The sequence below is a fragment of the Malaclemys terrapin genome, chromosome 11 (assembly GCF_027887155.1).
Source record: "Malaclemys terrapin pileata isolate rMalTer1 chromosome 11, rMalTer1.hap1, whole genome shotgun sequence".
NCBI classification, from domain to species: Eukaryota; Metazoa; Chordata; order Testudines; family Emydidae; genus Malaclemys; species Malaclemys terrapin.
Window position 1 is genome coordinate 44,229,009 of NC_071515.1, and position 14,337 is coordinate 44,243,345.

Below are 14,337 nucleotides of genomic sequence, written 5' to 3' on the forward strand. Positions count from 1 at the left end.
AGGCTTTGGCCATATACATAAAAGCCACTTGGAGTAAATTTGGGAAAACAAGGATGGACTGTACTTTGTATAGTAAGTAGTAAAGGATATGGTAGTTAAATGCATATTTGATATTTTAGTGTTTTAATAAGTAGTCAACCTTTTGGTATACCAGGCAATAGCAGAAGAGGCTGCTGAGTTAAGAGATTTTGGTGGCGAAGATAGGATTTGTGGGCTCTCGGAGAGTTCTTCAGAAGCATCGAAGTTGAGCTCAAAGAGTGCTAAAGAAAGGAGAAATAGAAGGAAGAAAAGAAGACAGAGAGAGCTTTCTGGAGGAGAGGACAAGTTGGATGATGAAAAGCTTCCCAAATCTGATTCAGAAGGCAATATCAGAAGAAAAGGTTTCCGTTTCTCTTTGGAAGGGAATAGACTGACATATGAAAAACATTTCACTTCCCCCCACCAGGTACTGTTATAACTAATGCAATTGTAATTTTTTAGCACAGTGATCTGTTTGACATGGAGGTTGTAGTAATATATAAGGCACAGCATTGTGACTAAACTGCATGATTGTAAAAGAGGGGGATAATTAAGGGAAAGCTTTTGTGTTACTTAAATAAACCCTGAAAACATTCCCCAAAATAATATTAATAAAACAGCTGTTCAATATCTTGATGTTATGATAATATAAACACATGCACTACTTTACACTGAAATCTACATTTACTCACAGCTAAAATCTCCTAACCTGTGCTTTCATATACCTTAAAAGGTAGTCCAGGAATTGTTCATTTTGCTGGCCTAGTGTCCTTGTGGTCTAGGATGCTGTAGTAGTATTTAATGCTAGTAGTCAATAACCATTGTCAATTCTTCTTTTGTTTTTATTTTAATGAGTCCATATTCATTACACACACATTTATAATATTCTAAAGGTTCACGAAATGATGGAAATGTATGCATTTTTCATATTGAAGTAATTCTCTGCATTATACCTAGAAAAGTGATTTGTTTTCTCTTTTTTTCAACATTCAATTACCACTTTACTGTAATGCTGAATGCATCATTTCATTTCCACAGAATCAACAGCTATTTCAGCTAACAATCTTTTATGCACTTGAAAACAATTATCATGTCCCCCACTCAGTTTTCTTTTCTCCAGACTAAACAAACCTATTTTTTTAATCTTTCCTCGTAAGTCATGTTTTCTATCATTTTTCTTGCTCTTCTCTGGACTTTCTCGAATTTGTCTACATCTTTCCTGAAATGTGGCACCCAGAACTGGACACACTATTCCAGCTGAGGCCTTATCAGCGTGGAGTAAAGTGGAAGAATCACTTTGTGTATCTTATTTACAACACTCCTTGTAATATATCCCAGAACGATGTTCAGTTTTTTGCAAGTGTTACACTGTTGAGTCATATTTAGCGTGTGATCCACTATAACCCCCAGATCCCTTTCCGCAGTACTCCTTCCTAGGCAGTCATTTCCCATTTTGTATGTGTGCAATTGATTGTTTCTTCCTAAGTGGAGTACTTTGCATTTATCCTTTTTGAATTTCATCCTGTTTACTTCAGACCATTTATCCAGTTTGTCCAGATCATTTTGAACTTTAATCCTATCCTCCAAAGCACTTGCAATCCCTCCGAGCTTGATATCATCCGCAAACTTTGTAAGTGTACTCTCTATGCCATTATCTAAATCATTCATTAAAATATTGAACAGAACCAGACTCAGGACCAATCCCTGCGAGACCATATATGATATGCCCTTCCAGCTTGACTATGAACCACCGATGATTACTCTCTGGGAATGATTTTCCAAGCAGTTATGCATCCACATTATAGTAGCTCCATTTAGGCTGTATTTCCCCAGTTTGTTTATGAGAAGGTCTTGCAAGACAGTATCAAAAACCTTACTAAAGTCAAGATATACCAAATCTACCACTTCCCCCACCATCCACAAGGCTTGTTACTCTATCAGAGAAAGCTATTAGGTTGGTTTGACACCATTTGTTCTTGGCAAATCCATGTTGACTGTTACTTATCACCTTATTATCTTTTCAGTGTTGGCAAATTGATTGCTTATTTGTTTCATTATCAAAAAAGTCATTTAGCATTTCTGCCATTTCCACGTTTTCTGTTACTGTCTTTCCCCTCTCATTAAGTAATGGGCCTACCCTATCTTTGGTCTTCCTTTTGCTTCTAATGTATTTGTAGAATGTTTTCCTATTACCCTTCATGTCTCTAGCCAGTTTAATCTCATTTTGTGTTTTGGTCTTTCTAATTTTGTCCCTACATGATTGTGTTGTTTATAGTCATCATTTGTAATGACCTAGTTTCCACTCTTTGTAGGACTCCTTTTTTGAGTTTCAGATCCTTGAAGATCTCCTGGTTAAGCCAGGATGGTGTCTTGCCATACTTCCTATATTTCCTACACAATCGGATAGTTTGCTCTTGTGTCTTTAATAATGTCACTTTGAAAAACTGCCAATTCTCTCAAACTGTTTTTCCTCTTAGACTTGCTTTCTTTGGGAACTTACTTACCAACTCCCTGAATTTGCTAAAGTCTGCCTTCTTGAAATCCATTATCTTTATTTTGCAGTTTTCCCTCCTACCATTCCTTAGAATCATGAACTCTACCATTTCATGATGACTTTCACCCAAGCTGCCTTCCACTTCCAAATTCTCAACTAGTTCATCTCTATTTGTCAAAATCAAATCTAGAACAGCCTGTCCCCTAGTAGCTTTCTCCACCTTCTGAAATAAAAAATTGTCGCCAACTTGCTGGATAATCTGTGTCTTGCTGTATTATTTTCCAACAGATGTTTGGGTAGTTGAAGTTCCCCATCACCACCTAGTTCTGTGCTTTGGATGATTTTGTTAGTTGTTTAAAAAAGCCTCATTCACTTCTTTTCCTGGTTAGGTGATCTACAGTGGACCCCTACCATGACATCACCCTTGTTTTTTACCCCCTTTATCCTTACCCAGAGACTTTCAACATTTCTGTCTCCACCTCAGTTCAAGTGTATACATCTTGAAATACAAAACAACACTTCTTTTTTCCCTGCCTGCCCTTCCTGATTCCAATGATCCAATCATGTGTATTATGCCACCAAGTCTCTGTGATGTCATAGTTGTGTTTATTCATCAGTATTTCTAGTTCCTCCTGTTTATTCCCCATACTTCTTGCATTATATACAGATATCTAAGATACTGATTTGATTTCCCCTCTGTGTTCCCTCTTGTCTCTCCCTTGTCTCTGCTATAACGGTCCATACTCCCCCCAGATTCTGACCCTCCTAGGGCTCCATGTCTTAGACTTACCTGTTAGCTTTTGTCTTCATCCCCTGATGAACCTAGTTTAAAACCCTCCCTCACTACGTTAGCCAGTCTGTATCTAGAGATACTCTTCCCCTTCCTCAATAGGTGGACCCCATCTCCACTCAGCAGTTCTTCCCAGAACATCATCACCCTGTGGTCAAGGAAGTGGAAGCCTCCACTCAGCAGTTCTTCCCAGAACATCATCACCCTGTGGTCAAGGAAGTGGAAGCCCTCTTGGTGACACCATCTGCCCAGCCATGCATTCACCTCCTGGATGCATAATACAAATAGGTCTCTAGAATTTCCAGAAAGTTTACGAGATACTCAGAATAGTGTGAAAGGTAACATAGCCTAATGCAGATTTTTTCAAATAATTACTTTTTGGTTTAAATTTAGCAACTCAGATGAACAGTGATCTCTGGTGGTTATGTCTGTACTCTTTCTCTGTTTTATTTCAATCCCAGAAATGTGTTTGTTTTTTTAAATCTGGTTTGAAAAGACTTTTTAGGGCATGTTAACTGGTTTTACCTTGAAATGTGTTTTTATATATTTAAAATTTTCAAATAATAAGTTTAATTATGTTTTCCTACAGTCTTTGCTGAGCATTCGTGACTCCCTGTTTTCCCCAAGGCGCAACAGCAGAACGAGTCTTTTCAGCTTTAGAGGTCGAGTAAAGGATGTAGGATCAGAAAATGACTTTGCTGATGATGAACATAGCACTTTTGAAGATGATAGCAGAAGAGGTTCTCTTTTTGTGCCACTCAGACATGAACGGCACAATAGTAACATTAGTCAGGGCAGTGCGTCATCAAGGAGGCTTCCAGTGAACGGGAAGATGCATAGTACTGTGGACTGCAATGGAGTGGTTTCCTTGGTTGGTGGACAAACATCACTCTTGTCGCCTACTGGACAGCTTCTGCCAGAGGTGATAATAGATAAACCAACTACTGATGACAATGTAAGGAAGTTTTAAATAGTTCAGGCATGATGGCCTTTTGTTACTGCATCAGCCTGTGTTTCTACAGAATGAAATCCCTGGTTGGCCAAATTGTGAATGTTACTGCATCCCACAATAACTTTTAGTATAATAAAATAGGTCTAAAATGATTTTCTATATTAATCTGGAACTTACTACATGTACTTGCAAACACACTCTGAACTAATAGGCTGAAATACCAAATTTACTGAACATTTAGTGTCTACGTATGCAGTAAGGATGTGTACAGAACTGAATACCGAATAGCATGCATAACGGGCTATTTGTAGTTCTGTTTCAGGACCCAAAATTCAGACATTTGGCTTCCTAAACATTTAATGTATCCCCTCCTTCCCTTTTTCTCATTACGTCCAATTATTTCCTTCACTCTCAAACTCCCTCTGTCTCTGTTTCCTGACAAGCTTCTTACTAGACCGTGATTTTCCTCTCTCTTCCCATGTCGGTGTACAAATGTGTGTGCACATGGTCTCAGAAATGCTCTGATTAAATTTTTCGCGCTAAGGTTACGCTACCTAGAAGCATTCCAGATTTTAATGGGGAGGGTAGGATGAACAAAGGGATCTAGTGTGTAATGTGTTCTGGAGACCCTCATCCTGGGATTTCTCTAGTCAAAGGAAATCTTTACAGGTAGCAACAGCACCAAAGTTCAGCAGAATCCCATAGCACCAGGACCCTCTGACAGGATCCTGAAACCAGGGAGGAGAGCTTTTAGGCCATCAGAGCCCATAGGAGGGAGGAGTATGGACTGTGCCTGTGTGAGGTGGAGGGACAGGATCATAATTAGTTAGAAGACCCTAACCATGAATCCAACCTGCAACGGCCCATCCCAAATGCCAGAATCTGTGCATATCTTTTGAAAGCACATATGCGGCATGCTATAGCAGGTAAAATTGGGGAAATCTGTCCACCCTGTCAGCTATCATTTCAAACAATACAGAACAATAAACTGCTCCTTGTATCCACAGACATAGGCACTGACTTCCCTGCTTTTCCCTGGGTACTCGACCCCTCCTCTGCCCCGGGCCCTGCCCTCATTCCACCCCTTCCATGAGACCCTGCCCCGCCTCTTCTCACCCCTTGCCCTGTCCCCATTCCAACCCCTTCCCCAAAGTCCCCGTCCCAACTCCGCCTCCTCCCTGCCCCTATTCCAACTCCTTTCCAAATCTCTGCCCTGCCTCTTCCCCGCCTTCTCCCCTGAGCGTGCCACATTCCTGCTCCTCCCCCCTCCCTCCTGGAGCTTGTTAATGCTGACAAACAGCTGTTTGGCAGCGGCTGGGAGGTAGGCGGAGGAGCGGGGACGTGGTGTGCTTGGGGGAAGGAGGAGGAGGTGGGGCTGAGGGTGAGGGTGAGGGGAGCGTGGCTGCCCAGTGGGTGCTGAGCACCCACTAATTTTTCCCCATGGTTGCTCCAGCCCCAGAGCACCCACGGAATCGGTGCCTATATCCAGACTTTTTGTGAATGTGACATGACCTTGGAATGAAATATTTTTTTCTGGAACTCTTACTCATTCAGCAAAACAGACCATTAGACAATTATATCAATTTTAATGTGAGCCTTATCATGCACTCCATGTGTTATCATTTCATTTTCTTAAAAACATTTATTTATTTTAGTGTAGAAATTTTCAAACACGCTTGCACACACACACAATGTCTCTTTATATGTATATGCAGGGTGTGACTGCAAGTACAGGTATATCTTCAGTGTGTTAATTTCAAGATTCATCCTCTTTACCCTTCCTTACTTAAAAATAAATTGGCATGCTTGGGCTCAGTTCAGTCAGACTTTTATTGGTAATTGAATTTGAGTTGATAAAAAGTAGATACCCTTTACAGTGAATATCTCATAAGAAGAGTCAGTCATGAGTAAGGCTACATTTTAGTCATGGGTATTATGACAAAGTTCCTCCTCTGCCTTGGTGGGTCCTGCGCTTTTTGCTGGAATTGCTCACCTCAGAGGTTCACGGCAGCCCTCAATTTGGCTGCTTCTGATAGAGGCTCAAACCTGCTGTTCACTCAGCTAACCTTATCACTGGCCAGCATGGGGGAAATGGAGAACAATCCCCACAGTCTCTGTGTCCCACCTATTGGGTCAGGGAGAGGCCAGATCCATTTCCAAATTAGACCTTCCCTTCTGGTGTTTCTCACAGACCAGGTCAACTCCTCCTGTGTCCGATCAGGAGTTGCGGGGGACCCAGGCCCACCCTCTACACTGGGTTCCAGCCCATGGCCCTGTGGATAGCAGCTGTCTACAATGTCCCCTGTATCAGTTGCGTGACAGCTACAACTCCCTGGGCTACTTCCCCATGGCCTTCCTCCAGCACCTTCTTTATCCTTAATGCAGGATCTTCCTCCTGAAGCCTGATCACACTTGTACTCTTCAGTCCTCCAGCAGCACACCTTCTCACTCCCTCCTCCTTGTGTGCCCACCCCCCACTAACTGATGGGAGGTCCTTTTTAAACCAGGTATCCTGATTAGCCTGCCTGCCATAACTGATTCTAGTAAGTTCTTAATTGGCCACTAGGTGTCTTAATTAGCTTGCCTGGCTTAATTGATTCTAGCAGGTTCCTGATTGCTCTAGGGCAGCCCCTGCTCTGGTCACTCAGGGAACAGAAAACTATTCATCCAGTGGCCAGTATGTTTGCCTTCTACCAGACTCCTGTACCCCACTGGTCTGGGTCTGTCACAGTATTTTTAATAAAAATCATGGACAGATCATGGGCAATAAACAAAAATCCACGGCCCGTGACCTGTCAATGGCTTGCACTGTATACCCCTGACTAAATCTTAGCTGGAGGGGAGGGGTGTTACTTGGGGTAGGGGGACCAGCAGCACCAGCTGCCAGGGGCCACCAAGCAGCAGCTGCGCTGGCTGCCCCTGGGCACTGGCCGGTGCGACTGGCCCCAGGGCCACACCAGCCGTACCATTGTGGCTGACTGTAGAGTCACTCCAGTGGACTGTATGGCTGTCCCCGGGGCCAGCTGCTTGGGCAGCCCTGGGGTCAGCTGCACCAGTCGCTGTAGAAGTTGCGGAAAGTCACGGAACCTATGGCTGTAACAGACACGAAGCCCTAGTCATGAGTGGAATAATAAACTGACAGAAAAACTTTACCAATTTCAGTTGAGAGGAAAATAATTATTACATAAAGTTAACTTACATGAGATTTTAGTTTCCATGTGTATCTTGCATTTTGATCCAGTCGGGAAATAGAGGGTAAAATGAGACAGTTTAATCTAGTGCACTAAGCCTGGAACTGGGAGCCAGAAACCTCCAGACTTCTGATTCCAGCTCTGCCATTGACTTGCTGTGTTACCTTGGCCATGTTGCTTAACTTCTTTCTTTTACAGTTTTCCCATCTGCAAGATGGGGTTAATAATACTGATTTCAGAATTAATAAGTTAATGTTTGTGTAGCACTTTAAAAATGTGAAGTACTGTATAAGTTATCAGTAATAGTAGTGTCCAGAAATACACTTTGGAAATAACTAAACAATACTTTTTGAATATGGTAGGTTAATATTACAAATAAAAGTCTGACATAATACATTGCATAAATATGAAGGTGCATGTAGCATGAGTTCCTTGGAGCTCAGATTCATTATAGAAATGTTTGGTGTCTGCTTACAATATTTCTGAATTTAATTTAATTTAATCTATATCTAATTTACAGAGCACCACTTCAGAAATAGAAATAAAGAAGAGGAGGTCAAGTTCTTATAAAATATCAATGGATTTACTGGAAGATCCAACTATAAGGCACAGAGCAATGAGTATAGCCAGCATACTCACAAACACAATGGAAGGTGTGTTTAAAAAAACAGGAACAAAACCACAGATGGATGAATTTACTTTCAATTGAGTCTGAAATTAAGCAAAGGTGTTAAGTTTATGGTTGTATTGGGGAGACTAAAAAGAGGGGCAGAGAAGAAATATCCTATTAAAAACAAATAAACATAGGGAAAATTGGATACAGTGAAAATGATAGGAATAGAGGGGAAGAAAAAATTATTTGAAATAGTTTAAAGCGTATCTTCTTTATATTGGTCATTCACTTTTGTTAGCCTAGTTATTGGCATGGGATGGTGTTTGCTCCTAATAATTAGCATAAGATTCCTGGTAACTGGAAAATGCTTGTTTCTATGAATTAAATATATTCTTGAAAGTAAAAAACATGGATTAAACTAATAGGAAGAAAATGTTAATGAAATGAAACTAGCTTTGCAAATCCCCAAAATAGTTTGAAAGGTTTACAAAACCTCAGTGAAGTTAATCCAGCCCTATTTTCTTGTTTGTTTTGTTTTGTTTCATGCAAGTAGGTAATTTAGATTTCTGAATGGATTGAAGTATTGGAGGCTGGTCTTGAAACATTTTGATCTAAGAATGGAAGAAACTTTAAAATTAAATAAGTAAAATAACAAAAAGAGAAAAGTGAAACGCAAAAGAAAACAGAAGTTTCTTCAATTAAGATAAATTTAAGCCTATTTCCTGCAGGCCCCTTTTCTGGTGGTGTGGTTTTTTTTTTCCTATGCCTACACTGCCTACACCTGCAACATTAATACCATACTCAAAACCTAACAAGGCTTCTCCAACCTACCTCTTGAACCCATCACTATATTCTTGTTTCAAGCATTGCAGCATCCCCCACATGTAGTATTGCTACTTGTACCTTTGTTTTCCTGATTCAAATATTTTCATTGACTGATTAGAATGACTCAATTCCTCATTCACACATCTCATGCCAAGCCCTAAAAGATAAGCCTCAAAGTGTACAAGGCTTAAAAATTTGAATTTAGTTTACAAATTTCAACCCATAGTTTTCATTGGCCTTTTCCCCACTTTTAAACCTTAAATTGAGATATAAAAATATAAAGTAGAATCAGTAGATATTTGTCTTCACTTTGTTTTTACACATTTCTCTTCCTCTAGAACTTGAAGAATCCAGGCAAAAATGCCCACCGTGCTGGTATAAATTTGCCAACACTTTCTTGATCTGGGACTGTTGCGCTCCTTGGTTAAAAGTAAAACATATTGTTAGTTTGATTGTGATGGATCCATTTGTTGATCTTGCTATTACCATCTGCATTGTTTTAAACACACTGTTTATGGCCATGGAATATTATCCAATGACTAAACACTTCCACAATGTGCTTTCAGTAGGAAACCTGGTAAGTCTGTCAAAATGTATTGTGATATGTGAATACAACTTCTAATTAAAGTAGAATTCATTTCTGATTTATTTCATTTTACAAAACAGATTTAAAATTATGATTATACTGTGAAAAGTGGCTCTAAAAATCATTTTGAGGTGTACTATATGACTTCTATGTGTTTGCATAGGTTACAAGTATTAGCTGTTTGGTAGAATTTACAAAAACTTTTCACTTTCAGTGGACCTTGTACTCCTAAGTCAATTAGGCATTTTTGAAAATCCCACGTGCCAGGGTGCATGTGTGTGTTTGTCCATCCATCTGCCAATCTGTAACAGTGAGATAGTTTGTCTGTACCCCTTTGAGGGCTAGAGGCTTGGCGCCAGCCAACTCTAGTTACTAAGCAGGCACACCTCAGAGGGATCAGGTGATTCCATTATAAAAGAGCAACAGAGAGCTCCAGAGAGAGAGAGAGAGAGAAAGACGGGACTACAGATCTGTTGTAGGCAGGGGGAGCACTGAAAGAGACTGAAAAGGCAGGCAAAATACTTCAAAACTCTCCAGGCAGGGAGGTTTGAGGGAGACCCTGAGCAAGCCTGAGGCCTTACAGAAGGGACTGTTGCTGAAACCAGAGACTTTTTGTTTTAGGACTTTTAAGTTTTGGCTGGGTTCTGAGGTAAGAACCTGTAAACTGTTGTTAAAGTACTTTTCCAGAAGGCTCCATTAAAGAGCAAAGCGCTGATGTAAAGCAGAGTGTTTGGCTTCTCTTTGTGGGCTACCTAAGGAAACTCAATGTTATCTCATTGACAAGGAAACCGAGGTGGGTGCTGCAGGCCACAAGGGGGCGCTCGGGAGGCAACCCCCTGGCTACACCACCCTATAAACTCAACCAGACATCTGAAAGTCAGTTTATGTTGTTTCTAGCTCTGACATGAATAAAGGTTCGGCAACTAGAAATTAGTTAGCAATTCCATGAATGATGCACATGGCAGAAGAGAACCTTAATTCATTCTCTTGTAGTACTAACAGGAGTGAAAAGAAGTAAAATTTCCTTTGCCTGTTAAAATAAGTAGATCTTACTGATTACCCACAAGAGGCAGATCTGTTAAACAAAAATGTGTCAATTTTACATAGTCCCTTTAAGAATATTTCCTGATATACCTTGAAGCATTTATTTGACTTTGACTTCTAGAAGAGGAAGAACCCACGGGTAATTCTGGTCTTATGTGCTATTCTGGTTGTTTTTGTTGGTTTTCTAGAACTACCCACCTATATTTGATTTTTAGAGGAAATACTCTGTTTTGTGTTCTAACTCTTCTCACTGTGAAGCAAATTGGGGCAGCAAACCACCATTTAGAGCACACGCAATGGATTATTTGGATTATTTGAATCTCGAATAGTTTTTTGTAAATTGTCACCATGTCTAGAGCTGCTGAGCATGAACTGAATGTCAAGCCCTTGAACCAAACCAGACAAAGTACACCTGTCTCGTCTGCATTTGAGGTAACAAATAAGTTTGTCAGAGGTAGTCAGATTGATCCTAAAATACAAGATAAGGATTACATTTGAGGAGAAGGAAAATATTGAGGGCTAACAGCTGTCACAGGTTTTCTGTGATTGTGTCTGTCCCAAATCCAGGAAAAATGAATCCCAGATATCAGTAATTCATTGAACAGACCCACTAAAAGTAACAGCTAAGTATGAATGATCTAATTGTGCGATGTGCAAAAATAGGTATTTCTTCATACTATCAGGGTTCCATGTTTACCCACGCACTTAGCTAAAACTCAGCCATTGCAGGTTTGCTATGTGAGTTGTATGCTTCTTCTTGCAAAAAAGAAAAAGAAAAAAAAATCTTATAGCCCATAAATACTCTAGCTTTCTTCTGCCCATTACCTTTTTAAAAGGTTTTTTTTCATCCCTTGGTGCTAAAACAATGAATAATTAATATCTTGCTTTGCACTTGTATGTACCATATATTCTGTGACTTCCTTTTGGCTGAGCCTCTTGCAATTACTTCCACTATATTTAAAAAGATGGGGCTTGATGTTCTGAAGTGCTGATCACCCACAACTTAGTTGAAGTGGAGTTGCAAATTCAGCACTTCTTAAAATTAGAACCCATAACTGTGAGCAGTTTGTTGCTTATTTCTATACTCCTCTGGAGACGTTAAGCTGACAGGATAGACTTCCTTCAGAATTTTAGTACTTTCACCTGTAGTTGGTCAGCTGTAGTTGGTTTCTTATGTGCCAGTAATGGATTTCATTGATTTTTTATTTTTAAGAATATCTTCTTCTCCGAGTGATTGTCCACACAGAATCCATTCTTTGTGGACATGCACCTCAGGTGCATGAGATCAGCTTATTTTTGACTAATAGGTGCAACCCCAATGGACACTATGTCTGAGTTGCCCTTATATCCCCCCATCTGTGGATATAAAGGGTGGAGTGGGCTCAGTACCTTCTGACTACCCGTGGCTTTAAGACAATCCTGGGTAGTGTCTGTTTCACTCGTGCACTGAGCAATTCATCTTTTATTATTAGGATTTAGCATAGTTAGCAGTTGTTTCATTTAATGGCATGTAAACATATATATCTAGCTTACATTTTATTTAGCTTAGGACCCCCTTATCCCATCCCCATCCCCACCAGACAAGGGTACTAAAATCATAGCAGAAGCAAGGTCATCAGGATGACCTGTCCATGTGTGATGCTGCAGTGGCTATCAAGAATGGACACTCTCGATGCCTGATGTGTTGTTCTTTCCATGTGTCATTCTTTCTGCAAGCACACCCAGAGAGCCAGGGAGGCAAGAAGTCTTGCTGTGGGAGAAATTGATGCAGTCCTCCTCAGACTCAGGCAGGAGGACATGTCCATATGGTGTCTGCTGGGTACATACACTGATTTAAACCACAGAGATCATCCAAGTGGGTCTCCAGTAGCATAGTAACTTGCTAGTCATACAGGATTCATTCAGTCATATTAGAGCTCATTCCACTATGGTAGAGGCAGCATGCCTTGTTGGGGAATGTTTCCATACCTGAAATATGTAGAGCACCTGTGTGGAAATGGTATACCCATTTACCACTCAGGATTACCTTGTACATGTTTTCAGATTGGGTGTCATATTGGATAAAATAGGGTTTCTTATACCCACTTCCCAGAAAATAGACAACTGTTTGTTAGTTACTGAGAGTGGAATCCACATGGACAATCCCTCAAAGATGATTGAATGGTTACTTACTGATAGTAACTGGTTCTTCGAAATGTATTGTCCACAAAGATTCTAACCTGCCCTCCTTCTCTGCTACTACAGAGTCCTACTCCTCTGGAATTCTGGATGATGAAGGAACTGGGGTGGGGTTGGGGGGAGGTAGGGTAGGAAGGCATAGGTGTGGCCCCAGCAAACACTGCTGCTCAGAAAGAATCCAGTCTTGTGCTCATAGGACACATGCAGGCCATGAGTGGAATCTGTGTAGACAACACATCTAAAGAACCACAATTCTTTCTAAGGGCTCTACAGATTATGGGTACTGCATACCTTGTGGTGCCTTGCAGTAGAACCCTCTTCTAGCAGTATCAGCTAGAGTGCTTTCGCACCCCCACCCGTCCCCTAAACATTGACATACGGAGGACAAGGCCATATATATATAGTGGGTGCAGCGCCCTTCCCACCTCAGTTTTTCCAACCATCTGGCAGGACAGATGTGAACCCCTCTTGTCTCTTTGAAGCCAGAGTGTTGTTTCTTCCAAGATAGTTGGAGATAGCTTATAGCAGCGGTTCTCAACCCATTGGGCCGCATGCGGCCCAGCTGTGTGCTAAAGACCGCCCAGAGTGGGGTCTGGGTTCCTGGCTGCCCAGCGCGGGGGTCTGGGCTCCTGGCCTAGCATGTCGGTGTCACCAACCGACCCTATGGCTGCCAGCCAGCCCTGCAGGGTCCAGGGTCAGAGCTCCCGGCCAGCTCTGCGGGGTCAGGGTCTAGTCTGCCACCCGGCCCCGTGTGGCCAGGTCCAGGGTCAGGGCTACCGCCCTGCCCCACTCACTGGGTCCAGAGTCCCTGCCGCCCGACCCCACTGCCCAGGGCTCCACTCCTGGCCCCACTTTGTGGAGGGATCTTTGGGCAGGAGGCACTGGGCATAGGGGTCTGTGGGGAAGGGATTCATGGAGGGGCTTGCTGTGGTTCTCAGTCTGTGGCCCAGGTAACACATTGTGGGCCATATGTGCGGCCCACAGTGATAAAGAGGTTGAGAACGACTGGCTTATAGTAAGTCAATAAATAGAGTGTCTTTACGATTTCAGGGAATGGTGAAAATGAAAAAGCTAAAAAGCCAAGGTTTAAGATGTGCGCTTCCTGCCTGGCTGTGTTCTTGATATCAAATGACTACATGCAGTGCCTAAAGTATCTGGGAGAAGGCTGCTCGCCTTCTGGATGTTCAGTCTGCCAGACTTTCATCCCCCAGAGACCATAAGGACAGGGAGACTCGTCAGCAACTCTTTCTGGTTAAGGAAGCCCTCAAGGTTGGGCCCTCTGGACCTATTCAGACTTCGGCTCCAAGGTCTAAAGAGTCAGCTTTGGCTCTGGTGCCCTCCATTGGTTCTGGTCAATGTAGGGTTCCAAGAAGCCACAGCACTTGTTGGGCCCAGACTCAGTTCCTGTGCTCCCTCAGTCAATCCTTCTGAGCCAATACAAGTCCAAACCGAGGGTAGCATGGTTGGATCCAACCATCCTGGTTTCAGAAGAAAAGTCAAGAACCAGTTCAGCCACCCTCTCCAATGCTCTGAGAGCAATCTGATCCTGACATAATCCCTGTGGCTGTAGGACCAGGGTCATTTCCGGATCCTAGAGGATGGATGTAAGTAGTGCCTCTGAACTAGGGCCATCAGCACCTTCAGTC

General features: G+C 41.9%; 1 protein-coding gene across 4 annotated transcripts in view; it reads left to right on the forward strand.

Moving 5' to 3' along the window:
• Positions 1-14,337, forward strand: part of LOC128845464 (sodium channel protein type 2 subunit alpha-like) — a 190,422-nt gene that overhangs the window by 92,660 nt on the left and 83,425 nt on the right. For 3 of the 4 annotated variants that reach the window (XM_054044205.1, XM_054044208.1, XM_054044206.1), the window contains exons 11-14: positions 155-445; positions 3,892-4,257; positions 7,966-8,098; positions 9,222-9,460. In XM_054044205.1, the coding sequence (XP_053900180.1) occupies positions 155-445; positions 3,892-4,257; positions 7,966-8,098; positions 9,222-9,460 (1,029 nt within the window). The remainder of the gene's footprint in view (positions 1-154; positions 446-3,891; positions 4,258-7,965; positions 8,099-9,221; positions 9,461-14,337) is intronic. The other variant, XM_054044207.1, reaches the window with a different exon arrangement.